The sequence below is a fragment of the Solanum pennellii genome, chromosome 6, assembly GCF_001406875.1.
Source record: "Solanum pennellii chromosome 6, SPENNV200".
NCBI classification, from domain to species: domain Eukaryota; kingdom Viridiplantae; phylum Streptophyta; class Magnoliopsida; order Solanales; family Solanaceae; genus Solanum; species Solanum pennellii.
In genome coordinates, this window is record NC_028642.1 from 2,869,739 (window position 1) to 2,897,316 (window position 27,578).

At 34.3% G+C, this 27,578-nt stretch overlaps 2 protein-coding genes, 1 long non-coding RNA gene and 1 pseudogene across 4 annotated transcripts; 3 read left to right on the plus strand and 1 right to left on the minus strand.

Annotated features, from left to right (window-relative positions):
• Positions 1–697: 697 nt before the first annotated feature.
• On the minus strand, positions 698–1,830 carry LOC107022071. The gene is made up of 2 exons (XR_001457115.2): positions 1,528–1,830; positions 698–935 (listed from the first exon to the last, which is right to left on the minus strand). It is a non-coding gene; the product is annotated as an uncharacterized LOC107022071 (long non-coding RNA).
• A 2,330-nt stretch (positions 1,831–4,160) lies between these two features.
• Positions 4,161–8,402, plus strand: LOC107022049 (annotated as a pseudogene).
• A 950-nt stretch (positions 8,403–9,352) lies between these two features.
• Positions 9,353–15,208, plus strand: LOC107022043 (tRNA (guanine-N(7)-)-methyltransferase non-catalytic subunit wdr4). 2 transcript variants are annotated; one of them, XM_027918015.1, is made up of 10 exons: positions 9,353–9,686; positions 10,712–10,876; positions 11,211–11,391; positions 11,879–11,935; positions 12,030–12,100; positions 12,879–12,957; positions 13,494–13,550; positions 13,843–13,946; positions 14,045–14,105; positions 14,463–15,208. In XM_027918015.1, exons 1-10 carry the CDS (start codon positions 9,553–9,555, stop codon positions 14,856–14,858), a joined length of 1,305 nt encoding a protein of 434 aa, XP_027773816.1. In that variant the 5' UTR covers positions 9,353–9,552; the 3' UTR covers positions 14,859–15,208. The 2 variants fall into 2 exon arrangements, with proteins under 2 accessions (XP_027773816.1, XP_015078246.1); XM_015222760.2 differs by having other exon boundaries at positions 9,548–9,686; positions 10,717–10,876.
• Positions 15,209–15,700: 492 nt separating this feature from the next.
• On the plus strand, positions 15,701–22,886 carry LOC107022024 (cullin-1-like). The gene is given in 20 exon segments (NM_001323441.1): positions 15,701–15,821; positions 16,656–16,817; positions 16,927–17,026; positions 17,107–17,292; positions 17,405–17,452; positions 17,550–17,753; positions 17,852–17,929; positions 18,862–18,951; positions 19,083–19,163; positions 19,274–19,333; positions 19,723–19,752; positions 19,840–19,926; positions 20,352–20,501; positions 20,594–20,649; positions 20,748–20,868; positions 20,960–21,121; positions 21,452–21,595; positions 21,662–21,880; positions 21,985–22,152; positions 22,506–22,886. Coding segments are annotated over 19 exon segments (2,223 nt in total). The 5' UTR covers positions 15,701–15,821; positions 16,656–16,680; the 3' UTR covers positions 22,608–22,886.
• Positions 22,887–27,578: the final 4,692 nt, after the last annotated feature.

Here is a 27,578-nt window from a genome sequence, read left to right on the forward strand (position 1 = left end):
TCACCATGTGTTTGGCCATAGGATTTGGGAAATATATTTCACCTTTTTAGAAAAATATGATTTATACACACAAGTTCTAAAAACTATCAAAACTAACTAAAAGTTTGTATTACAAGTCAATTAGATCGTTACAACAATAACAAATAGTGTCCATGACACTAAACAATATGGTAATTTGGAGTGAGTGCAACAAGAATTATTCCATACATCGTGAAGTAGACAAAGCACATGACTTTGTTACCTAGAGCCAATTTTGAATAATTTTCATCAACCATCATATCATTATTTAATATTCACTAAATATTTCATCACTATTTTGGTATTCACGTAAAAAATTATGTAATACAACGCAAGCAACTACTAGAGAGGATATTTTTGTAAAAGATAAAAGATTGGGGTAAAATTTAAATTTTCAAAATATCCCAAATAATGAGATTTGGCCATAATACTAGAAAAAACTAGTATTTGGAAATTTGGGATATTTGCCAAAAATATTTGCCAAATAATGGCAAATTGTAAGGACAAACATTATTTGCCAAATTTTTCCCAAATATTATTTGGAAATTTTATGGCCAAACGGGCCCTAAGTTTTAAAGGCAAATGTGTGATTGAACTTTGAGAAAAGACACATTTATGTCATTCGTTAAAAGTTTAGCTTATGTATGTTATTTTCGTTGGCATATTTGAGTCTAATCCCTTTTCAAAATAACGTCGTCATGTCTATATATATTATATATATATATCATTGTTTTCTTGAATCTAAAAATTAGAAAATTAAACGAATTTATTAAATTTGAAAATTAAAAAGTACAATGTCACAGATGAAAAAAACATTGTTTTATTCTTCTTTCTCTCTAAGAGATATATTTTGCATCCTTTGGTCCATCTTGAGGCTTCAAATTAATGTTTCATTTTCTCAATATCTTCTGCAAAAACTATAGAAAAAAACATATATATATATTAGAAAGTGAAAACATAAGAACATTTCTATAATAATTACTTGTTAATTTCTATGATAAAAATATTTATATTGAAAACAGAAAAAAAAAAAAAGAACAAATATACTCTGAACTATCATGGTATGCAGATATACATTCGTGCCCTTGTCGTTAAAAAACTATAGCATATATTCATTCTAACAGAAGACTAAATAGAGACACATGTACTTGTTAATTGCTATGATAAATATATTCCGAACTATCATATATTCCGAACTATCATAAATGGTATGCAGATATGCTCCGTCATACTTTTGGGGCATTGGTGACCTTGTCGTTAAAAAATTACAGCATATATGCCCTTTACTCTAAAGAAAGACTAAATAGAGACAAGTCACACAATCTTATATATTTAATAAATGTCGGGACGATAGGTAAGATTATGACACGTGCATGTCTGTTGGTATATATATAAAGGGTATATATATGCTCTAGTCAATTAGACGGCAGAGACACCAATCAATGTCCCAAAAATATGACGGAGGGTATATGTATACCATTTAGGACAGTTGAGGGTTTAAAAATTTACCTTGGAGAATCCTCTGAACGCAATCACCTCCACATTGAGTATTACATTTTTTTTTAGGCGTGTCAGTGGTGGCACATACAGTGAGACATTTATTGTAGCAATAATCCATTTCACTTCCAATATGTTCATATGTTGGTCTGAATTTTTCATCGATAATTGCTTCGGTAGCCATGGAGACGTCTACAGATGCAGAAATCACAAAAATGCAAATGAGAAACATTCCAAAAAGCTTCTTTGATGCCTCCATTTTATTGGTTTTTTTTGTTTGTTTTTTTTTTTTAATATGTTTTGTGTTTGCTTTTTAGATGATTTGAATATCCAATTTATAGGTGTTTTGGGACATCAAATGCCTCAAATTAAGGTGGTTGATGACCAATTTTGTAGGGAATTATTGGTTGTGGTTCTGTGTGATTTCTTTTTAGTTGGTATTTAGAGACTTAGTTTACTAAAAACTAGGAATTATCAATAAATCGAAATTGATAATCCGAATAAAAAAATATTGGTTTATTTATTTAGCGCTTTCGTTTAATGATTTTATTTTTTTTATTATCGGGATGTTTATTATTCTTAACACGTTAATAGATAATTCGATAGTAAATCAATAAATTATATTTATATCGTTCGATATATTACTTTTAGTTTTGATTGTCTCAAACTTTTGGTTATATTTTTATGTGTCAGTGTTTGCTTTTGAACAAATGCAATCAGTCAACTCATGTGCATGATTCATTTAGTTTGTCACCTTTTCTCTAAATAATTTTCAATGTGATTTTTTGTTTGTGACAAATTTTAACGGTTAACCGATAATCGAATCGACAACGACCAATAACTGATAAAACAATATCTTAATAGTTTTATAATGGCTAAGTTTTTGTGTTGTTTTATTTTCGTAATCATTAACCGATCAGTTAAACATATATACGCAATTCTACTTCTACCAAATAAAATATATCTAAAAATATTGTCTTTAACAACACATCTTATGCTATGAGAATTTTCCACACATTCCTTTATTAAGTTTTTTTTTTTTTTTAAATTTTCAAAATAACATAATTTGATATTGGCAGCTAAAGTAATGAGGTTCATATGTACCCTCATTAGTGGGCACCGAACCGGAATGGGACGATCGGATCGGAACAAACCGATAGCGGACCGGAATGGGACGAGTTGATCGGTTCGTTGATCGGTATCGAGATGAACCGGATCGGAATTATCGGGACGAATATTCGGTTTCGTCCTATCCCACTATATACCGGGATGGAAGCAGAACGGACCGAAATGGGATAAACGGAATGACACATCTAGTTATTTCAAAAAATAATTTTTTTGAATTACGAAAATATGAATATTTTCTTATTTTTCTAAGTTTAAATTAATAATTTTTAAATTTATAATGTAATTTTCTACTTAAGTTATTTTAAATTTTACTTATTAAGTTTGCAAGTTAAGTCTAATTAAGTTTTCAAGATTTAAATCTTTTGAAGTTTATAAGTTATTACTTATTATTTATTAATATGTTATAATTTATAAGTAATATTTATAACTTGTAATTTAAATAAATTAAATTTGTAATTTAAAAAAATTAAGTAAAAATAAGGATAAAACAATTACACAGATTAAAAAATATCAATTTAATTTATTTAAATTTGTATTATAAATTACAATTTCAATTTACAACTACTAGTAGAGTGCATAGTTTACGCAACCACCTTCTAAGAAGGGTTCTCTTTCAACTAAGTCTCGAATGTAATACTAATGTAATACTAATAGGGGTAGTTGGGTTACTTGGGTAGTATTTATTATTTAATATAAAATATAAATTATAATTTATAAATATATAATATAAATTAATTAATAAATATACAATATACATTAATTAATAAATATAAATTAATTAGTATCGGATCGGAATCGAACCGGAACCGGAATAAACCGGGATGAACCGATACCGGTACACCGGTACCAAACATCGGTTCCGTTCCATTTCGTGTCCGAAATGTCCTGTTCTGTCCCATAGGCAACCGAATCGGGACGAATCAAAACGAACCGGACTGGTACCGGTACATCCCGTTCCATTGCCCAGCCTTATCCTCATATTAAGGCATTTAGGTTTTTGAAGCGACCTAGTTGATTATATGGAGCAATACGTATAGTCTCACTTTGATCGACGATATATTTTGGTGTTTAGGAGTCATTTAACAGAAATTGTGTAATTTTCTTAATTTTTCATGTGTTAATCCACAGTGATATAACTTTTATTCAATTTTTTAAAAAAAAATTATGGAATCTTCTGTAATGAATTGAAAAACAAGACATATAGTCTGATTATGATCCACCACTTTTTTGGCATTTAGAAATCATAGAATCGGAAATATATAATTTTTTCAAATTTTAGCATATGTTAGTACATAAATATTTTGGTCAGTCAAATTTATTTATTTATTTTAAAAAAACTTTATGAGATATTAACTTAATTTACACGTTTCTCAATTTGTCTATTTCTTGTATTTGACAAAAGCAATAAATTTGTAAACTCACAGCAATTCCATTTGCTACCGTCTTTTTCAGCACAATATCTGATTTTTATTTGGGGCTTTTGTCTTGAGTTATCTTCTTTGCTTAGCAAGGTAATTTTCAACAATTCAATTGAAATCATATGGGAATCTTTGATTATTTCTACTTCATTATGGAATTGACATAAATTTCTGTTTTTCTTGGAAAGATTTGCTTTTTTCCCAATATCTGGAACACCCCCTAGTGTTGTTCTTCTGGATTGTTGCTACTTTATTGTGGAATTATCATAAATTTCTATATTTCTTGTAAAGATTGGTACTTTTCCAAAATCTGAAACACCCCAAGTTTTGTTCTTCTGGATTGTTGCTACTTCATTGTGGAATTAGTATAAATTTTTCTGTTTCTTGTAAAGATTGGTTCTTTTTCAAAATCTGAAACACCCCAAGTTTTGCTCTTTTGTGTTCTTTTACTTTATGTTAGGTGTTGAGTTTCAGTTAGGGGAATCTTTAGGTAGATGGGGTTTTGGGTTTGCTCAAAGAATTTAAGTATTGTAATGATTAAGTTATTGGAGCTGAAGAAATATAAGTGTAATGGGAGTAAAACAGTAAGGGGAAGATTGTGTCAGAAATGTTTTGAAATTAGGTGAAACTATAGCAAGTTCACTTCATTGATGATGCAATACATGATTACATAAGTCTTTCTTCTGTATCGATGATCATCAAAATAAACAAGAATACTATTTCGATGGAAAATACCATTATGGGATGTACTTAAGAGAGTATGAAAGATTAAGAACTAGTGTGGATGGTTATAATATATTTCTAAGCTCTTATAGGCAATGGCAGTGCCACTCTTGTCCAAGGGGTGTCAGTTGACACCCATTCAATGGGAAATTACACTGTGTAGATAGGTAATTTTTTTACGTGTGTTGGATTCTTTTCGTGCTTACTTCTTTATATTTTGACTGTTTCTCGTGAAAATCCTGGCCGCACCAGTGCTTGTAGGAATAGAAAAATGGTTATTAGAACCTTGAGTTTATGTCACTTGTGTGTTTACTTCTTTGACATGTATCATATTCTTGCTATCAGGTTTACTTCTTTGGCATATATCAGACTCCTGCACAACCCTTTTTGCATCATCTATTTGTTTAGGTCATTTTGAAACTGCTATTGGACCATCCTTTTTGGCATCATCTAATTACTTGGGCCAATTTGAAACTGAGTTAGTTTCTATTGAGTGGCTAGTATACCTCAGTGTGCAGTAAGGACTGAAGCGTGCATGATTTCTGTAAGCTGTTTCCTGGCTTTGTATGCCCTTTCCACCCATGTTTTTTCCTTGATATCTGAGCACCTTATCTGAAGAGTTACATGAGAAATAGGATTTGGCCTACTGCTTAGGGCTGCAATGGCCTTGATGGTGTCGTCATCATCTGCATAATTGTCTATGACTTCTTTATTCATGTTGGTTGCATCGTGTTGATTGTGTTGCAAGTAGACTTTTCTTCATCCCTTCTGCACATTGCATCAAATGGATCTCTCTCCTTTTTCGCTTATTGCATCTTGCAGCTTAGTTACAATAGATTGCTCAATACAGTATGTTAAGATGTATTCATCTTTGAGTTCTTCTTTAGATACTTAAAAGCTGAAATGTTCAGTCATAATGATAATATGAGACAGGTATAGATATTGTCTCCTTTTTAATACAGCCAGTGAGAGGTCTATGAGATCTTTTTCAAAGGTTGAGAGAACTTGATGTTTAATGCTAAGTGCTTGACTAGGGATTGCAATAGGTTTTCCTTCTTGCATCACCACATCACCTATCCGTTTAGTCTTAGTTATGCAATTTCACATTCAAGGTTTTGGTAAAATTCTGTAGTGCGGTGTGCCTCTATTATGGATTTTTTGAGGTCTAGGAATGCAGTGGTGGCTTCACGGAGTCCGTGAAGAAATATCCCTTCTTTAGTGGTATTGTAAGGGCTTGCTGATCTTCCATAATTTCTTATATGTCATCCGTGATAGAATATGAGGTCGAGGAATTCCTTCAGCTCCTTCATTGAAAAGGAGTCTCTTTGATAATGCCATAATGGTGGTGTCTTGTGCTCATCTTGACTATTTTGCTGAATACCTGCTACCTTCTTCCCTCACAAGTATCAACTATCAAGTAATTCTCCTCGCCAAAGCTTAGGCTGATGGCAATCACCTAGTTCTTTTTGTCTCCAGTAGGATTTGTGAACCCTGGTCAAGGTTTTATCACACTTAATTGCCCTCCAGGATACACCCTTGGGTGCATGATTATGGCCAATTCTGCTTTCTTTTTCCATTTCTACGAACTGTTTTCCAAGTAGCTGCTTGCTTGGCTTCAAAGCCTTACCATCGATTTTCGGTTAGTCTTCACTTCTTCAGAGAATTTGTATATCCAACCCCCAAGCACTCCCCTTGGATTTATTTGCAGGCAAATGAACTTGCTTAGCAACTAAGCACTATCTCTATGTGCTGAAAATAATCTGTAAACGAAATGCCGTAAACTAGAACATCCAAGAAAACAAGGATGATTCCCTTAGGTAAATTCCAAAGACATCATGCATACGGGACCATATTTGTAAATTTAAAGGGCATCACCCTGAATTACCACCTACTATGGTCCAATAGGTAACCATCAAGTTTGTACCTGAATGAATGGGCATAAGGAGGACAGAGGGAAGGGTATTCAAATGCAAGGTGAGCTTGAACATGGAATTGGTGAATTGAGATAATTGACATTTTTAGCTACTGATGTGTTAAATTCATCATGGAGCAAGGTTACAAAAGAAAAAAAAGGATTATTCATCTTGTTGTTTCTGTCTACTATATAGCCAAGTGTTTTGATTTTTTTGGATTGGAAGTTTCTAAATGTGATGTGCTCTTGGCATTTACACCTGTTACAATATCTCTAGGTAAAGCCATAAAGGTAGGTCACTGTGGAACGATTTTTTCTGTAATCCTTTGAAAACCTCAGTGCACTGATTGTATTGCTCATGTATGCCAGTCTCTGCCGCCACTGCTCACTTGTACAAAGTTTGGCTGAGAAGAGAAGTTGGCCTTTTCTATTAAGAAGAGTGTTACTTCTGATATATAAAATTGTAGCAATTCACATTATGATTCTCTTTATTCTACTGTAAGGATAATAATGTAAGTTCCATGTTAATTCATTTGCTTATCAATCAAATGATTCAAATTGCATATTTCCGGTAAACGTCAACCAATAGTAGTGCACCAACATTGTATTTGTTGATAAAGATAGGTGCAAGCTTGGTGGTTATGACTGCACTCATTGAAGGTCTTCCTGATGCTGTTGCCATTAGGTGCCTTGCACGGGTTCCATTCTACCTTCATCCAAAGTAAGAGCTTGTTTCCCATTCCTGGAGAGCTGCTATTCAAAGTGCTGAACTATTTAAAGCTAGACAGGAGGTCAACTCATCTGAAGAATTTTTATGTGTATCCACATTTGAACCTGAAAACTTATGGGAGCTCTATGATCCTACACATGACCTTTGGATTACTCTCCCGATTCTCCCCTCCAACATCAGTCATTTTGCTCGCTTCAGTGTTGTTTCGACTGTTGGGAAGCTGTTTGTTTTAGGTGGTGGCAGTGATGCTGTGGATCCATTGACAGGTGACCAAGATGGAATTTTTGCAACTGACAAGGTCTGGTCATATGATCCTGCAACCCGAGCATGGAATCCGTGTGCATCTATGCTTGTCCCTCGTGCCATGTTTGCTTGTTGCGTGTTGGATGGGAAGATAGTCGCTGCAGGGGGTTTTACTAACCGCAGAAAATCAATATGCAATGCAGAAATCTATGATCCTGAGACGGACGTCTGGGTACAATTACCTGATCTCCATCATGCGCACAATTCTGCATGCTCGGGAGTAGTTTTTGGTGGTAAAGTTCATGTCTTGCATAAAGGTTTATCAACTATTCAGGTTTTAGAAAATTTCAAGCAGGGTTGGATTGCTCACGAGTATTCTTGGCTCCAGGGCCCGATGACTGTCGTTAGGGAAAAGCTTTATGTTATGAGCAATTGGTTCATTTATAAGCAGGAAGGAGAATCAAGAAGAATGATAGTTTCAGCATCTGATTTTCGTAGGAGAATCGGTTATGCTATGATAGGGTTGGGAGATGATATTTATATAGTTGGAGGGGTTAATGGACCGGATTACTGGAATTGTAGCGTGAAAGTGCTGTCTGATGTTGATGTCTTGACCCTTGGAAGTGAGAGGCCAGCATGGCGTAAGGTTGCTCCATTGACAAGGTGCAGAGGGACAATCCTTGGCTGCACACAGCTGAGAATTTAGGACATGCATAAATGGGGATGAAATTCATTTCAGTGTTATCGAATAAATGCTACAACGAACATTTGGCACTAAAGTGGCTGCTAGGGATGATAGCATGAAGTAGACAAGTGAAGAGGAAAAAAGCAAATTGAGATTACTAATGGTGGATGATGTTTGAGGGTAAACATGTTCCATGCCTTGCCTTTGTCTCCTTTGTGGTAGACTGAAAATGATGGAAATCCTATCTGACATGACTTCTATGAGCTGTCTTAGTAGTGATCGACTTTATTTTATTAGTTGTCTAACAGCTACAGTAAATGAAATCCTGCGCCAGAAACATGGAAGCAACAAGATGTTCAGCTTCCTTGCTGAGTTCTTGAGTGGAATGAAGTTCACCCTGACTTTGAGAACTGGAGATTTTGACATGATAAAATACATGTATTTGCATTAAGGAGCACTATCATTTTGTTTTCTTAGTGTTTGTAATATGAGATGAATTTAAATGAAGTAATAGGGTCGGATTCATAGTTGACCTCAACTTGTTTGAGACTAATGCGTTGTTGTAGCTTTAGATGGATTAACTCGTTGCTTACATGGTTACTTGAATCCATTTTTGTCGTTAAAGATTCACTATTCGTCAATCTTGAGGCATAGTTATTATTGTTATTGTCGCCCTTTCACTCTCTATTGGTGTATATCCATTAGTTTCTCAAAATATTAGTTAAAATTTGTCCCAATGTGTCCTAACAACAACATATCATTGTAGTTTTACAAATGGAGTTGAGGGAGGGTAGAATATATACCTAGATGAATATATTTTTAACCTAATTACGAAGTGCTTATGCCTAGATGAATATATTTTTATCCTAATTACGTGGTGCTAACTCCCATATCACCATCCCTGTTATCTTACATCTAGTGAATATATTTTTATTCCAATGACATGACAACTTTTTATCGACGAGATTCGAGTGAACACCTCGCCTTCTCTTATTCACCCTTGTTTCCTATAGACCATCATCTCTCACGAAAAGAAAAACAAGAAAGGGAAGTCATCGTGGGCCGAGAATTCTGGACCACTAAAGAAATGGGCCGCCCAAAAATAACGGACTTAACCGAATACTATACGCTGCTAAATCTTTAGAACCTTAAACCCTAGCGGAGAAGAAAGACGAAGGTTTAACTCTACTCAACAACAATGGAGGAAACTAACATGGATGATTGTGAACACAACCGTGAATCTGAGGTTGCTCCGGCGTTAATTGCCGTTCATCCAACTCAGAAATCCGTCGCCGTTGCCGTCGGTTCGAATCTCCGCGTCTTTAATCTTCAGTAAGTCACTATGCAAAAATAATCATTTTATTTTCTACTTTTTTTTATGATTATGATAATGTGTTCAAACTTAGTACTTGTCTATTTCGATGATGTTGACTTAGTTGGACATTGGCACGAAATTTAGGAAAAGAGAGATTTTCTGTAATTTGTGATAGTAAACCATGTATTTAAGTTAAATTGATGTAATTATTTTTGGGACGGACTAGTAATAGAGTCGTAAAATGAAATTAGAGGTGTAAAATACTCCCTCGGTCCCAAAGTGTCACTTAAAAAAATATCACAATCATTAAGAAATCAATAAAAATATGATGTTGTGTAAACTACTTCTATTTGATAAATTTCTCTTGAGAATTGAACAATATTCAGTAAATGAACTATAAGTGTATAGTTGGAATGACATACTAATTATTGTCTTGAATTCCTAGAGTGATACTTATTTTTTGGGACAACTTTTTTTTGCTAAAGTGACACTTGGTTTGGAATGGGTGAGTATTTTTAAAACTTGGTATAATACATAGACAAACTCTTTAATTTGACCTCCACGGGTAGTTGAACTTCTGAACTTTCATCGCAACCATCTACACATTTCAAGATGATATAGGTATGTATGGAGAACACCTTAACTTTGAAAATGCAAATCTAAACTCCTTTGAGGGGGTGCATTCTAGATGTGCATTTTCAAAGTTGGGGCTTTAGTTAGCAGCTGAGACTAAGTTAAAGTGTTTATCTATGTATTATGTCTTAAAACTTCTCACACATTTTAAAGAAAAGTTTCTTATAAAGATTTTACTGGAGATTATGAATGTTCTTTACAACAATAGCTAAAGGAGAGATTTTATCTCTGGTCAATAATGGAAGTAATCTTATATGTAGGTTTGGTTTATTTTTAGGCTGATGTCACTCTAAGATTGGTATGCAATTTAATTTTTTCTTAAGACAAATTAGAGGGAAGTTTGACAACATTATCAAAGACTTACAGTTTGCAGCTGGATTATATATTATATTCCACAATTTTGATGCAGAGAAGGTTGTTCGGTTTCATTGGTGGATAATTCAGGAGTGCACATGCATAAGGATTCAATAAGAGCAATTCAATATGGTGCTGAAGGAAAGCTGTTTGTATCTGCTGGCGATGACAAACTCGTTAAGATTTGGGTTACTGATTCTTGGCGGTGCATAAGTTCGGTGTAAGTTTCTGATGTTCAAGTTCTGCTTTTTCTTAGACTTACTTAACAGTAAGTTGCCCGGACTCTTCAAAAATGCTGCCGAAATAGAACGAATCTCATGTAATAATAATAACAATACTAATAATATTTTTTCTTCTAAATTTTGTGTGTCAGAAAATCTTTGATAAGTGGATGTCTGTTGATTATGTAAATTCTTCTTATACTGATAATTATTGGTTGCACCGACCACTGCAGATGTTTGTTCCTTTTCTTCCCCCTCTTTCCCGTTTTTTGTTTGTCTTAGATTTTTTCCTCATTAGGAGTTGAAGTTGTCTAACTGATAAGGTTTTAATAGGTCATCCGAGAAGAGAGTTACTGCTGTTGCCATCAGTAATGATGGGCGTTTTGTATCCTTCGCGGATAAATTTGGTGTAATTTATGCAGTTGAAATAGAAGGTTCTCTTGAAAATCAAAGTCTGCCCAATAAGAAGGCAGTCCCAATTCTCGCCCACTACTGCAGCATCATTACTAGTCTGGTATTTCTTTTCTTTTCCCCTTTGTTTGAATTGCTTTAGTTTTCTGTGGATCTATTTTTTTACCCCCTATATGCGAGGGTTAGTGATTTACTCAGATATTGTTGTGATACTCATCAATGGTCCTTCTAAGTGGTTTTCTATGGAATTTGTGTTTTCTGGTTGGCAATTGTATTCCTGGCTCAACTCTTTTACACAAATACCATGGATAAAGATATACTGTCTCGATGCACATCTCTTGCACAATTTCTTGCAAGCCTTGTCCATTCTGGCGGTCAAGAGTAAAGCATTATCCATTCTGGTGAATGGATCATGATACTCCTATTGTCTATATGATTACGCCATATAAGATTAAGTTCAACTTATTCTTAGCCCCCATGGATCATATCCCCACTTCTTTTTTTTATCAAACTAGATTAATCTCCTAATCAAGGCCTCTGGTTTCAAAAGCTAGTTATTTTTTCTCAAAGAGAATTTTCCATCTTTGCAGGAGTTTTCACCGGATGGACGTTACATTATTAGTGCCGATCGGGACTTCAAAATCCGAGTAATGTCATGTTTCTTATTAACCATGAATAGTTAGTAAGATTTCTTGATGATCTCTTGCTAACATCAAAATTTCTTCTGGTTCATAATTATAGGTCTCTGTGTTCCCGGAAAAGCCATCAGATGGGGCTCATGAGATTCAAAGTTTTTGCCTTGGCCATTCAGAGTAAGAATTTCTTCAAATTCTGGTGGTCGTAACACCTCGGTAGTGATGATCAAGCTGATCCTGAATAGTCTTTTTTTGTTGAAATGTTGGTTATACTAATAAAATTTTAAAATCTAGTGACAGTTCTCTGGTCATTATTGATAAAAGCCAATCTTGAGATTTGATAAGGATACTTAACCCAAGAAAGGAGAAAAACATTTTGACCGGGATGATTTAGGTGGTCATTTTGTGTCATCCAACTGTTACATCTGATGAACATGCATGTCTTTGCCGAATTTATTCTTCTTTTACACGTTTTGTAGGTTTGTGAACACGGGTGGTGTGGAATTAGACAAAAGTGGCCTTATAATGACAATAACAAAAGCAAATACATAGTATATAAAGCAAATAATGTGGTTCAATTAATGAGACCTAATCCTCAGTGTGGAGCAGAGATATTCCACTAATGAGTACAGAAAAGAGAGTACCAAAATTAGAGATAGAAACATGGCATTGGCGTTGGTGTTACTGTTATCTGTGTTTTTCTTTCGGAACCTGTGTTGACGACCTTCTTTCGTTTTTAAAAGTGCATTTTGTTGCCTTCCAGCAATTCTATTCATCCTCCCCTCCCCTCCCCTCCCCCCTCAAAAAAAAAAATAATCAAAGGTTAAATAAAAGATAGATGAAAATAGTTGTTGAGTATTGAACTTCGTCATGCATTTCCACAGGAAGAAATTCTAGTTTTGACAATGCATACTGGTTATCATGGTCATGGCTCATTTATTGTCTCAATTGTTAGGTTTGTTTCCTGCCTTGCCTTCATCTGCAACCAAGATTCCCAGCAGTGGTATTTGCTTTCAGGAGGTGGTGATTCAACTGTGAGTAAATTTTGAAAATGAACTAATTTTTTTTAAACCCAAATCACCTTTTATGCCTTTTAACGCTAAATTTGGAAAAGATAACAAATGTCATCCTCTGCATTTGGCTATTGATCCTCTCTATTTAACACTAGCCGGTGACGTAGCAACTAAGAAACTAAAATCAATCTTTCTTATGATGGTATTCAGCCAGCTTGCATGCACCTCGATTATTCAATTGTGTAACTGCCCACCATAGCTTTGGCAGATGGGAGGAAATAACCCCCCCTTTTCTTTTTTTCTTTATTTTGTGTGTGTCTGCTGAAATTTAAACCTGAGTTTTCATGATTCTCCTCCAACTTCATTGACCAGTGACTCCTAGGCCACATCCTCGAGTTTGATACAAAACAAAATTGGCAACGTAAACTTCAAATACTTTTTTTAAGTGTTTAGTTAAATGAAATTAATTACTTAAGAATTATATGAGTATTTTATTTCAATTTCATTTTTTTATCTACTTTGACCATTGCTCTTTCTTTTTTTTCTCTTTATTCCAGGTACGCTTGTGGGACTTCACTTGTGGTTCTCTTCTTGATACCTGTCATGTTGGAGAGGTAGCTTCATCTCTTTTGGAGTCAGATACTTGATAGATTTAATTTGGTCTTCTCTCTCCATCCAATAGTTAATTGGCTGATTGAATCTCTTGCTAGAAAATAAATCTTTAGTAATTTGATTTGGCTGATTTTCAATCCATAAGCATGTGGTGATTGTGAAATAGGGCGTGAAGTGATCAATCTTTCTTTGTTCCATTTCCTTTCTTCCTCTACTTTTCTTGTGTTGAAACAAGAAACTGCATTAAAGCTTTAATGTTTAGCTTAGTTCTTAATTTTCTCTGCAATTGTGAAGACAGGACTAATACAGTCAAAAGAAGGAATAGATGACAGGTTGCTGGCTGTCACTGATCTTTGTGCCACTCCTTGTGGATCACTAATCGCGGTGGCTATTCAGAGGTAAGTCTCTCGTTATGTCAACAAGTTGCCTTTTCATCCTTTAAAGAGCTCTATTAATATGTTCTTGAATCATAATACCTTTCTCCGTTGAACTGTAGCTTGGCAGGCGTCATGCTTTTGAGTTGCAACCTTTCAGCTAAATCTCTCCATGTTGCAAGAGTAGGTTTCTTTACCATCTCTGAATCACGAAAATCTATTTAGATTTTGTATCGTTCAAAGTATCAACAGCCAGCATCAAATGGAAATGTTATATGATGCTATTTGACAATATTTTTTTATTTATTTTTAATTCTGAAGGAAGGGAAGCCTTGACATAACTAGTGAAGTTGTTGTCATGTGACTTGGGCCACGGGTTCAAGCCGTGGAAACAGCCTCTTGCAGAAATGCAGAGTAAGGCTGCGTAGACCCTTGTGGTCTGCCCTTCCCTGAACCCTGTGCATCACGGAAGCTTTAGTGCACCGGGCTACCCATTTATTTTGTATTTGTTTAACCTTTTCCCTTGGATGTAAATTCCAGGTGGTTCCAATTCCTGGGGAGACTTTTATTCCCACAAGCTTAGCAGCTGCCTCTTCATCGAATCAATTGTGGATGGTCATGGGTGCATCGACTCTATGTACTTCCCGTTCAGCACCTTTGGCTTGTGTGAAGGTTCTCAATGGTTTCTACGAGAGCAACCAGGACTCTGTTGAGCAGGAGGCACGTGTTTTAGAAGATAAAGATTTACCAGGTAGTGAACAACTCCTTCAAACGTTGCAGGGGAGTTCGTTCATTGAGAAAGATGCACTATCAGCGGCTGCAGAAGCAGTGAAAACAGCAATGTGTAATCTATTAATCAAGAAGCAGTACCCTTCTGAAAATCGAGAGTTTAGAAAGAGAGGGAGGAACGACAAGAGAGTAGATAAGAAAAAATGAGATCGGTGGACAAAGTTACATGGTATGTATGCTGGTGGGAGGTTATCAGAGTATTTATAGGCCGAGTTGATTTTGCTGCCAGCAGTGAGCAAGGTAGTGGCTTTCCAGCTCGAGCTCGTAAACAGATCTGATGATGAAAGTAATCAAATTTCGCCTTTGCTGTGAAGTAGTTTTTTTTCTGCTTTTAATAACAATTTGTGATATGATATGGTATTGTTTACAAATTGTTCACCCTCATTGTAACTTGTTTTAATTGTTTACCTTGCATTAGTTCTGGTGCTGTACTGTAGCTAATTTTGATGCTTCTGATATTGCCATAATTTAAAAGCCTTTCATCTGTTTTGGTCCAATATTGATAAATCTTTCCTGCTTGAAACTATAATCAGTGTTTTTTTTATTTCTAGTTAATCTGAAGGAGCATTTACAATTTTGGCAGTGATGATTATATAACCACAATGACTAATGTTTTAAAATTGAGCATAATATATAACGTGTGATGTGTAAAAGCAAGCACTTAAACTATCAAAAGAGCATTTAGACACACATAACGGATTATAATATAGTTACAAAGAAATTTATGATAGTGAAGACATTAAATCAATGTTTTAACAACTACGAAAAAAATTTCGAAACATATTAGTAATATTAATTGTGTTTAAAATTAAATCGGAAATAAAGTTGAAGGGTATATTTGTCCTTTTTAGTAGAAAGAAAAAATAAGCAGGACAGTTAAGTTGGTTAGTATAAATAAAAATTGACAAGAAAAGAAATAGAAGGAATTCCACATCTTGTAGCGCCATTTTTGCTATTTTTTGACGATGCGATTTTTAGGCTTTTTTTCAACCAAAATGCAACCGAATTCGACGCATTCATGTTTTATTTATCTCCATTTGCTTTCTTCAATCGATCACCATTTTCCTAAGCTTGAAAAAATCCATTCACATTTGCTACAGTTAATCACCGGTACAGTACGATTTTCGCTCTCTCTCTCTTATTGAACTCATTTTGCTTCTTTTTTTAAACAGTTACGAGAAGCCGATCTAGAATTTGAAGTTCTATTTAGAATTGAACTCACTCTGCTTTTGAAATTACAAGATCAGAATGTTGAAATTTTAGTGATACGGTCGAAATTGAACTCGTTTTGCTTAACGGCGGATCTAGGATTTGATATTTTTATCAGAACTGAACTCACTTTTACTTTTGAAATTACAAGTTGAGAATACTAGTATTTTATTGAAATGTTAATGTTATAATTTATATAAAAGTTTTTATTATAACTGAACTTACTGTACTTTTTGCAATTATGAGTTCGGGATCTGATATTTGTTGAAAATTTCAGTCATTATTATTATATATATGATCTGATGTCGATAGTATTGGGTTTTGGTTGAACTTGTTTTGCTTTAACCAATTACTTGAATGTCAGAGTCGGATTTAGGATTTGAAGATTTTTATTAGAAATGAACTCACTCTACTTTTGATATTACTAGTTCAGAATCTAATTTTTGTTGAAATGTTTGTGGTTTTTATATTGGTTTGAGTCGAAATTGAACTCGTTTTGGTTTAACAATTACTCGAATAACAGAGGCGGATCTAGGATTTAAAACTGAATTGATGTTCCAAAAACTGTTTTTTTTTGGTTTTGTTGTTGTTTAGAAGTTTTTTATATCAATATTTATTTGTAATTTGATCATTGTAATAGCTTTTTGCATGTTCCTGACATTAATAAGCCAGACTTAATGCATTTCTTTTAGTATGAAATGTCGTTTTATCTGTGGTTTTTAATTGTTATATTAGATCGTGTTAACAAGAATTTTCCGAGATGGAGGAGACTGAGGAGAAGACTATCGAGTTGGAGGAAGGAATGGAGTGTGTTCAAAAGGGACTTAATAAGTTGAAAATAATCATAGAAGGAGAGCCGGAGTCATTCACCTCAGACGAGTACGTGATGCTCTACACGTATCCTTGGCATTCCCTTGAGCTTAGTGTGCATGTTTTCATTCTTAGTTAGTCCTTTACGATTATCATTTCTATTTGTCGACAAGTTTCTCCTTAATTTGAAGCATAGCACTATCTATAACATGTGTACTCAGAAAGCACCTCATGATTACTCTCAGCAACTGTACGATAAGTACAAAGAAGCAGTTGAAGATTACATCCTTACTATTGTAAGAGCATTTCGCTATCTCAATCTCATTGTTTTGTGATGATGTTCCAAATAGTAACCAGTCTCCATTTGCTCCATTAGGTTTTGCCTTCTCTGAATAAGAAGCATGATGAATTCTTGTTGAAGGAGCTTGAGAAAAGATGGGCATCCCATAAACTTATGGTCAAATGGCTTTTAAAGTTTTTCCGTTATCTTGACAAGTTTTTTATCAAACGAGCTGAAGTCCCTGCACTTAATGAAGTTGGTCTGAGTTGCTTCCGGGATCTGGTTAGCTTTTGGAATGATTATTCTTCAGTTGGATTTTTCTTTCTATATTTGTCTTCTCTGAGTTACTATTATGATAAAAAAGTCTTTATATCGTTTTGTTTGTCGATAATAGGTTTATCATGATGTGAAAAATAGAGTTACAGATGCTGTGATAGCACTGGTAAATGTTTCTTTCTTCATTTTTTTTCTGCTAGACTCAATGTGTTAGAATTCTATCTGCTAGATATGAGGTTTAATGAAGTATCGTTTTGTATCAGATTGATCAGGAACGTGAGGGTGAGAAAATCGACAGAGTGTTACTGAAGAATGTGATAAATTTGTATATTGATATGGGAAAGGGAAGGATGGATTATTACGTTAATGACTTTGAAGAGGCAATGCTTCGAGATTCTGCCTGTCATTATTCTCGAAAAGCTTCAACCTGGATTGTTGAAGATTCTTGTCCAGAATATATGCTTAAGGTATAAATGATTTTCACAACTCTTTCACCTCGAGGATTGCTCTTGTATTCCATTCTTATACTAGAATAGGTTCCAACGCCCATTCTTTGCTGACACAGGCAGAGGAGTGCTTGCAAAAGGAGAAGGATAGAGTGTCTCATTATCTGCACTCTAGCACTGAGACAAAACTTCTGGAGGTCAGTTTTGGAGTTTCACAATTACATTTGTGTTATGTCATGCCATAGCTAGTAGCATTTTCCATCTCGCCGTACATTATGACATATAGATACACATAAACCTGACAAGGTTCTCATTTACAAATGAATGTGTTACGAAGATACACTGTTATATCTTGTACTATAACAACAACAATATACCCAAAGGAGTCTCACAAAGTGAGGTACGGGGAGGATAGAGCGTACGCAGACCTTAACCCTAACTTAGAGAGAGGCCGTTTTCGATAAACCCTCAGCTCAAGGAAAAACAGTCCAAAGTAGTCCTAAAAAAAGAAGTAACATAAGTACAAGAAATAACAAATAACAACAAAAGCAACAGATAGTAACAAAATAGAAACTATAACGAAACAATGTGAACAACATATAGTAACAAGATTGAAGGATAAGAAACTATTGGAGCAATAGTACGACTAATAATATGAACGGACAGCAAGACTACGCACAGGTACTATAACTGATGCTTGATATAATTTCTATGTTCTCTAGAACTTATAGAAGGGAAGAATGAAGGGGTTACTTTTGTGGAGTTTTGTCAGGTTATTGATGTTGTGTACTTGATTGTATATGTTTCCCCCTTGGTAACAGGGAAGCATTTTGTTTTACAGAACCTTCTTTTTTTAATGTTCTTTATGCCCGGCCGGACAACCACGGTTATCAAAAAAGAAGAAGAATGTTCTTTACTGTTGGGAGAGGGAAGAGCGGATGTGTCTTGTGTTTCGAGAAGTTGTACCTCTTTGCCAACTATTAACTGTTCTATTACTTATGGAACCTTTTCTTTCTTGAACGAAACGCACAAATATAATGTTTTAGTTTTTACTCAGAAAGAGTCAGTTGATTATACTTCTTTGGTTGGATTTATTTTTTCAAAGCTGAGACCAACATTTTTTCTGCAGAAAATGCAAAATCAAGTATTGATTACGTATACCAATCAGTTGCTTGAGAAGGAGGATTCTGGATGCCGAGCTTTGCTTAAAGATGAGAAGGTATTAAACCCCTACCCCCTTTTTCGTTTCTTTTTTTCTGTAAAACATTATGTGCTTAATTGTTGTTATGGATCTTACATTGTATTTGAAGCTGTTTTGCTTTTTCTTATTCCTCCTTTCTCCCATCACAGGTTGAGGATTTAACTCGAATGTATAGTCTATTCCACAAATTTCCTAAAGGGATAGAACTAGTAGCAGAGATATTTAAGCAGGTAGTTTTATCATCCATACCATATGTTGAGCAACCAACACTTAAAGATTTTGCTTTTCTTCTTTTGTTCCAATTTGGGACTGTGCAATGTCTGATGGTATATATTTGCAGCACGTAGCTGCTGAAGGCATGGTTGTGGTGCAACAGGCTGCAGATGTAGCAAATAACAAGGTTTGATATCCAATAACCGAAACTTGTGGTTTACTTGACAATGCTGTATGTTGACTTTACTGTTAGCTTCCATTAGCTCCTCTTCTTTGATAAAGTTTTTAAGCTTCAGGAAAAAGATAATGCTTCATTTGAACACTACGAGAGATGATTTTGTATAAACTGTGACAAGGACAAGGTAGATATGTATAAGCATCCCAATCTGAGAAAATTTTCGAAGTTCCTGAGAAACTAGAATCTGAGTGGAGTAAAAAGCTTTTGCAAAATAAGTAACATACATCTGAAGTTGGTTTTGCGACTGGCTATGCTTATGGTTTCCAAGTAATCTTGTTTTGCATTGTAGTTTGTTGGTGTTGTAATTTGTAAATGATGATATGTATGTTCTTCTACAGACCGAAAGCTCGGGTGTTTCACACGAGCAGGTAAAATACTATCTCCTATATTGTGAATAGAGGTCCATTTTTTGTAATTGTTAGTTGGTTCAATGATGGACCCATCTCTTTCCTCAGGACTTTGTCAAGAAGGCATTTGAGCTGCATGACAAGTATATGGTGTATGTGAAAGGCTGTTTTGCTGATAACTCTATCTTTCACAAGGTATTCTAGTTGTTAACCATTGTGTGTTAATCCCTATATGATGTATTATTACTTGAGACGTTATCACTATTACTTGAGATATTATTGTAAAGAAATGTATCTTGAGTCTAACTCTTGTGGGGAGGATTGTCTAAGTCCATGTAAGGAGTTAAAATTCTTCTCATCCCACCGATGTGAGACTTCACACCCGACCTCACGCCCAGGAATGGGCATCTGGAGCATGGACAATTTAATATGGGGGAGCCCAACATCATAAATCATAAATTGGGATGTACCTAACTCTGGTACCATGTAAAGAAAATAGTTAAATGTGATATGGTAAAGTATATATATGAGTTACGAAAGGAAAAGTGTGAATATAGGACTCAAGCATCGTCTTCACTCATTCCCCTACTCGCTGATGTATAAACTCTTGACTTTCATAGGCTCTGAAAGAGGCATTTGAGGTCTTCTGTAACAAAAGTGTTGCCGGCTCTTCAACTGCAGAGCTCCTTGCTTCTTATTGTGATAATACCCTTAAAAAAGGTGGGAGTGAACAACTCAGTGACGATGTTATTGAGGATACATTGGAAAAGGTATGCACAAAATTTACATCCCTCTTCAGTTTGGTGGTCAAAACTTCATATTCTTGCTCTAACACCGTCAAAATGGTTTACTTTTTGTGTAGGTGGTCAAACTTGTTACGTACATCAGCGACAAAGATGTGTTTGCTGAGTTCTACAGGTTTGAATCTACTGCCAGCAGTTCCTTTTACAAAATCATTTGAGTTGATTGTTACATCTTTAACCATTTGGTATGCTAATTGTCTAAATGAATGATAGGAAGAAGCTTTCTCGCCGATTGCTTTTTGATAGAAGTGCCAATGAAGAACATGAAAGGCTTATCTTATCAAAGCTAAAGCAGCAGTGCGGTGGACAGTTTACATCCAAGATGGAGGGAATGGTTAGAATAGTTCAATGGACTTCTAAATGTTTTGTCTCTTCTCGTCCTTTGAGATATCTAAAATACGGGTGGCTGGAAAATGTAAAAACAGGTGACAGATTTGTCATTGGTGAAGGATAATCAGACACACTTTCAGGAATATATCAGCAACAACCCTGCAACAAATCCTGGAATCGATATGACTGTCACTGTTCTTACAACTGGATTCTGGCCTAGTTATAAATCTTGTGATCTGAATCTCCCTGTGGAAATGGTAAGATGTGCTTCTCTCGCTATCCAGTCCATACTAGTAGTCGTAGTATCCTTCCTTTAGTTTCTTGTCCTTCGATATCTGTTACTATACATTGTTTCTTGTACTAAATTATCGTATTATTTAGTTTTAGTTACGATCCAAAATACTTTGTTATGCTTTCACTTCCATTACTTCTTGTTGGACTTCTTTTTCTTGACCCAAGGGTCTATAGGTAACAACCTCTTTATCTCTAAGATAGGGGTAACGTCGCTATACACTCTACCCTAACTTTGTTATGTTGTTGTTCTTATTGTTTCTGAGCTCTTTGGTTTTGTCATTCATTTGTCTCAGGCAAAGGGCGTGGAATCCTTCAAGGAATTTTATCAGAAAAAAACGAAACACAGGAAACTAACATGGATATTCTCATTGGGACAATGTAACCTTAACGGAAAGTTTGAACAGAAAACTATTGAATTGATTCTGGGAACATACCAGGTGATCGATTGGTCAAGTATTTCTATTGCAAATATGCTGTTGAATTAACATGTTTCCTCTTTTCAGGCTGCTGCTCTATTACTATTTAATGCTTCTGATAAATGGAGTTACGCTGACATCAAGACTGAGTTAAACTTGGCTGATGATGACTTGGTCAGAGTCCTGGCATCTGTGTCATGTGCCAAGTACAAAATTCTTAACAAGGAGCCTAGCGGTAGAACTGTTTCATCAACTGATCATTTTGAGTTCAACTCCCAGTTCACTGACAAAATGAGGAGGATTCGGGTATAGATACTTGAGAATTTCACATGATACTCCACAATGATGTATTTTATAAAGGTATACTTGGAATTTATACTTCAGCAACGCGACTTGTTTGTACCTTTCAGGTCCCTTTGCCTCCTGTTGACGATAGGAAGAAAATGGTTGAGGAAGTTGGCAAGGACAGACGTTATGCAATTGATGCCTGTCTGGTGCGTATAATGAAGGCCAAGAAAGTTCTAACTCATCAACAGCTAATTTTGGAGTGTGTTGAGCAGTTGAGCAAAATGTTCAAGGTAACCACAATTTTTCAACCACTTTGGATATCTAAACATAGTAGGTTGTCGAGTATTCTCGTACTTGTAGTAGTATAACATAGGTATTGCATAGTTATTTTGCTGTCTTGTTTTCTTTCTTTTACTTTCCTGCTTTTTCTGAGCCGGGGGTCTATCATAAACAACCTCTCTACCCCACGAAGGTAGAGGTAAGGTCTGCTTACATCATCCTACCTTCTCTAGACCCCACTTATGTTGTTGTAGCTTCGTTTGGTAATACCCCGAAATCCATATTTTAAATCAGTACCTTCACATTGGACATTTCATTTACTAGCTTTTATCTCGGTCTGATTCTTGAATTGTTACCTATGTAGCCTGATGTCAAAGCAATCAAAAAGAGGATCGAAGATCTTATCACTCGAGATTACTTGGAAAGAGACCTGGAGAACACAAACACATACAAGTACATTGCTTGAGGTGCTGATCTCATACCTCGGCTGGTTGACATTGTCTGCGCCTGACAATACATCAAATAAGTACTGCTAGTTTCTTGGTTGTAGCTAACGCGTTTTGCAGTTTCATGTTGACAATCACTGCACCTTGCCCCCCTATATGAATAGGAAACTTTTTGCAGTTTTAGATATCACTACAATACTTAGCAGTATCACTATGTATTCCCCTTTGTTATTATTTGTGGAATGAGGATCTTTGTATAAGTCTTATGCTTTGGTGGTTGCAGTAATGCCAACATTTACAATTGATTGTCTTTTTCTAGAACTGTACTCTTACCTCACCCAAATCTAGTCTGTCTTTTATTGCTATAAACAGTAGCGGATTCAGAATTTTGACGTAGTGGGGTTCTAAGCAGAATAGTTGGAGTTATGAAATGTTTGTCTAATTCAAGTTACTATGGATGAAGTGATCGAAATGATAAGTGGTTATGATTGCGGACACAGAGAAAGTGAGGGACCAATGGTTCTCTTTTGAATCAAGTAGCAACAAGAGTTTGAGTATTACAACTATAGGGTGGGGTTGGGAAACAAAGCTTTGTAAACAACTTGCTTCTTCCTCCCTTACTTCTTGGCGATTAGTGTAATTCGACTTTGAAACTAGGTCTACCAAACCTGCGAATAACACAATTCACCGCACATACAGTGGCGTAGCAAGAAATTTTAGGAAGGGTGTCCAAAAATCTCATAGCTCGTAAAAATAATTTAAAGAATGCGTGTACTTAAATTTTGTAAGTCAAACTACATAACATTAATGATTAATTTTTTTAATTAAAATGTACCAATTTTTTTAAAAATTAAACTACATAATATTTAGCTTTAGTGTCACGTTTATTGATAGGAAGTAAACAAATAAAGAAAAAGAGAGATATTTCAGTTTAGAGTGAAATCACTTTTACGCTTCAACATTTCACAAACCTCTAATGACTAAAAACGAGAAATGAAAAATAAATAATAGAATCAAACGAGTTATATTAGAAGAGAATTTATATAAAATATTTTCACTTTTAGCAGCTTAATGAAAAAATAAATAATAGAATCAAACGAGTTATATTAAAAGAGAATTTATATAAAGTATTTTCACTTTTAGCAGCTTAATGGAATAACTACATAGGATTTTCTTATTAACTTTAAATTAAATAATTCTTTTAAATTTTATTTAAATTTTTAATGAAAAGAAAAAAAATCAAAGTCAAATAACGGGAATTAAACCTGCGCACTGCAAGTTGCAAAGAACTCATTAAGAGTTGAACGACTAAAATCACTAAGCTAAATTTTTTTTTATTGTTTTTCAAGGGTGTCCAAAATGTGTTATTTAACCATTTAAATTATTATTTTTCTTATAAATACGGTATAATTTTCTGAAGGAGGGTATCCAATTGGACACCCTAGCCAAAGGGTAGCTACGCCCTGCACATATAAAAAGACAAATACTCTTCAATTTTGTGATTTAGAACTTATATATTCCTTATTAAAACAATTAGCACATATATACCATCACCGTCTAACAAATAGAGAATATTTTATTAATAGGAAAACTTTCACATATAGCCACTAAAAATAGCCTAATTACTCTCCATAACTATAGTTTGATAATTACAATTCGTAGCAACATGTTATAGGGAGGAGAGAGGTGAGCGAGACTGGGAGAGATAGGAGAGAGGCGAGAGAGGGGGGAAAGTGGGAGAGAGGTGAATTGTATATGTATATTGGTTAGATAATTATATACTATACATATTATTTGTATAAAAAGCAAGCGAGATTGGGAGAGGGAGGAAAGAGGCAAGTGAGTTTGGGAGAAAGGCGAGCGAGAGAGGGCAGAGAGTGGGAGAGAGGTGAATTGTATATGTATATTGGTTAGATAATTGTATATTTTACATATGCATTTGTATAAATGACAACCGAGAGTGGAAGAGAGAGGAGAGAGGCGGGCGAGATTGGAGAGGGGGGAGAGAGGCAAGCGAGAGTGGGAGAGAGGTGAATTGTATATGCATATTGAACATGTATACATGTTAGCCTATGATGTAAAAGAATACAACGTTTCTTAATGTGTTTTTTTTATAGTAGATTTGAGAATAATAAGTTACATGTAAATTCTTCATTGTCCACTTGCATTTGTTCATTTTGAAAGTCCCTACACCCATGTCTATTTGCTCTCCAATTACAATTAATTAGTCTATCACTGCAAGCTCGAAAAGTCAAACCTCAACCATTCATTGAAGTTGTTCTTTTAGGTAATCTTCCTATGGTAGTCCGTGCTTTATTTTGCTTGTCATACTTCCTATGGTAGTTCGTGCTTAATGATGATATAATATCTAAGATTTAGTATAATATAGACTTCAAACACATACCATAGTGGATTCATAATTTGTATGTAAATCTTTATATATTTTAAAAAATGGTTAGTAGTTAGCAAATTTTAACTTACAGAATGAGGATACAGATATTCTTAAAAAGATGACAGAACAACATCCCTCAACAAATTCTTCAGTTAGTTATTTTCCATCATCTCCAGAGAAAAAATTGAACAATGAAAGAGAAATGAAGCAATGATAATTGTTGGACAAGCTCAAGATCGTTATTGGGATGCAATCACCTCAGTGAAACCCAAAGACAATATGTTAATTGAACCTACCATTAATTTAATTCTATATATTTCAACTTTAAACAATAAAAAGAAAGATTAATCATTCTATCTAATCCATTCTTAATCATGGTATACAAATATGAAGAACAAAAAAGAAACACATGATCAATGTAATTAATGTTTTCGATCTTGTCTTGATAATGAAAATTATAACAAAATCTAATGTAACAATCAATTTCTTTTTGAACACAACAAAAATCCTAAACTAAAAGCAAGTTATAAGCAAATCAACAATTCAACTATATAAATAGAGATAAAGACCATATTTCAATAATGGAATTCTTATGTATCCTTATGACTGCATTAGGGAGATCTCACAACTTTCCCCACAAATTACGATATTATTTCACCAATTTAGAGCTCTTACACATAAGGATTGTAGGAGTAGCACATAAGAAACTTTTTTGAAAGATTTAAATTTATAGGACAAAAATTGCAATATGCGAAAAGTCATAAAAATTCTGAATAAAATTTGGATTAATATTTTTTTGATTTTTTTAACTAAAAAAATTGATGACATGGCCGAATTATAATTGGCCACGTGTCAAAAATAGTTTTCAAAACCATTGTAAAAATATTGGCATGATTGAGCATTTACTTTAACGGTAATGGCATAAATGAGCCAAATTTTTAACTGATGACATAAATAAACCTTTTATGAAAGTTCAATGACATATTTGAGTCTTTTCCCTTTAAAAAAAATCCTCAAATGCTATGTGTATGTAATTGTGTAATTCTTTTCTTCTCTTTTGTGCTATGAAGTATCACAATAAGATAATTGTAAAAGTTAGGATTGATTAGACGACGTACCTATGCGGTGGAGTTCATTGGACGTTAACGTGTTAGGTATGAATACAGTTCATATCTTTGTTGAAGTTGTTTCGTTATAGTCTTGCACGCTGCAGCCTAATCAATATTTAGATGCTTCAAATCACGTAAGTAGTATCGATAAATAAAGTCATTCTTTTGCCTTTAGAATTAAAAACAAATCGTCACAATTCTCAGAATTTTGAAAAAAGAGATTAAGAAGCATATATCTAAATCACAAGAGAAATTGTTAACAAAACCAAATGAATTTAGACTACATCATGTTAACTTCATATACTGGAACATTACACACTAATGTATATATTTAGCAAAAAAATAACTATTACATCATANCCCCCCCCCCCCCATACTCGAGGTTATAGAATAAATCATCTTAGGATATAATGAATTACTTCATCAGAATAGTAGTACCTCATATTCTGCTAAACTTTGAACTTATTCAACAACAATAATGCGCACAGAAAAAATAAAAACTCAAGAAGAAGAAGAAGAATAGAATATTAGAAAAAAATGTGGTTGAAAAATGAGATGAAGTCCCTCTATTTATAGTAAAGAAATGTAGTATGAAGATATATCTTTTGTGTCTTATATGAAAAATCGAGTTAATACCTCAGATGGTCACTCAACTTTGCACTATTCTCTCAGAAAGTCACTCAACTTTCAATTTTCCCTTAAAAGTCACTCAACTATGCACTCTTCTCTCAGAAAGTCACTCAACTTTCAATTTCCCCTCAAAAGTCACTCAACTATCCACTCTTTCCTCAGAAAGTCACTCAACTATCCACTCTTTCCTCAGAAAGTCACTCAATCTATTAAATTATTTTTAATTAAAATTTATTGATATTAATTATTTATATAACAAACCAAAAATTTTAAAAAATAAATTAAATCATTTAGTGATCCACCCACCTAACCCGACCCATTAAAAAATATGATATGACCAATTTTATTTTATCTTTAATCCTAATTAATCTAATCCTAATTCAAGGTTAAAGAGAGGGATTAATTTAGGATTAAAGATAAAATAAAATGGGTCATATCATATTTTTAATGGGTCGGGTTAGGTGGGTGGATCACTAAATGATTTAATTTATTTTTTAAAATTTTTGATTTGTTATATAAATAATTAATATCAATAAATTTTAATTAAAAATAATTTAATAGATTGAGTGACTTTCTGAGGAAAGAGTGGATAGTTGAGTGACTTTTGAGGGGAAATTGAAAGTTGAGTGACTTTCTGAGAGAATAGTGCAAAGTTGAGTGACCATCTGAGGTATTAACTCATGAAAAATCATGACCTTTTCGAGAAGTCACATACTTTGAAAAAGTAACAACTCTTTGGAAAAGTCACAAATTATTGATAAAGTCACAACTCATCAATAAAAAAGTCACAACGTAAGTTAGGAATATTAATTTATTTAACATTCAAGTTAGCAATTCATGCTTTTAAAGTAATATATATA

Coding starts and splice junctions, on each gene's coding strand:
- LOC107022043 (XM_027918015.1), top strand. CDS start 9,553: ATGGAGGAAACTAACATGGATGATTGTGAACACAACCGTGAATCTGAG. Junction 9,687..10,711: donor CTCCGCGTCTTTAATCTTCA/GTAAGTCACTAT, acceptor ATTTTGATGCAG/AGAAGGTTGTTCGGTTTCAT. Junction 13,947..14,044: donor ATCGCGGTGGCTATTCAGAG/GTAAGTCTCTCG, acceptor GTTGAACTGTAG/CTTGGCAGGCGTCATGCTTT.